Genomic DNA, 499 nt, shown 5'->3' with positions numbered 1-499 from the left:
GGGAGGGTGACCCACCGGGGCACCCCTACGGCTACTCAGACCCAGAGGAAGAGGGGCCATTCGGTGGTGGGTCCCCTCTTGCCCTCTATGACCCTTACAGCAGCGACCCAGAGTATGGCGAGGAGGCAGAGGGACACTTTGGCTATGGGGGGGACCCCTACGAGGACTTTGGGGACCCTCTCGCTGGGGGGTACCCAGGGGGTGAATACCCTGAGCATCGCATTCAGTACAGCGAGGGCGGGTGGGCACCACATGCCCAGTCCTCCTGCAACCCCTACGCCCTGCCCCTGGAGGAGATTGCCGAGGCTGAGGAGCCCGAGGAAGAGGAGGAGGAGGGGGGGGAGTATCCCTTCTCCATCCTCAGCACCTCCTCGCTCCGGGGCATGCGGGAGACCCTCTCCTCCAAGCTCTCCCTCAATAGGAAATTCAGGATCTTCCCTCGGCCCCAGGTCAAGCTTTTCGGCAGGGACCGCCTGGACGTGCCCCTCCCGCCATCTCC

At 64.7% G+C, this 499-nt stretch overlaps 1 protein-coding gene across 1 annotated transcript in view; it reads left to right on the top strand.

Annotated features, from left to right (window-relative positions):
• MYO15A (myosin XVA) overlaps window positions 1–499 on the top strand; it is a 45,211-nt gene that overhangs the window by 1,448 nt on the left and 43,264 nt on the right. The window contains 1 exon segment of the mRNA XM_010003587.1: window positions 6–479. Coding sequence (XP_010001889.1) covers window positions 6–479 — 474 coding nt within the window.

Source organism: Chaetura pelagica, unplaced genomic scaffold, assembly GCF_000747805.2.
Source record: "Chaetura pelagica isolate M959 unplaced genomic scaffold, ChaPel_1.0 scaffold408, whole genome shotgun sequence".
NCBI lineage: Eukaryota > Metazoa > Chordata > Aves > Apodiformes > Apodidae > Chaetura > Chaetura pelagica.
Note: the sequence above shows the minus strand (reverse complement) of the source record. Positions and strands in the feature narration are given on the sequence as shown.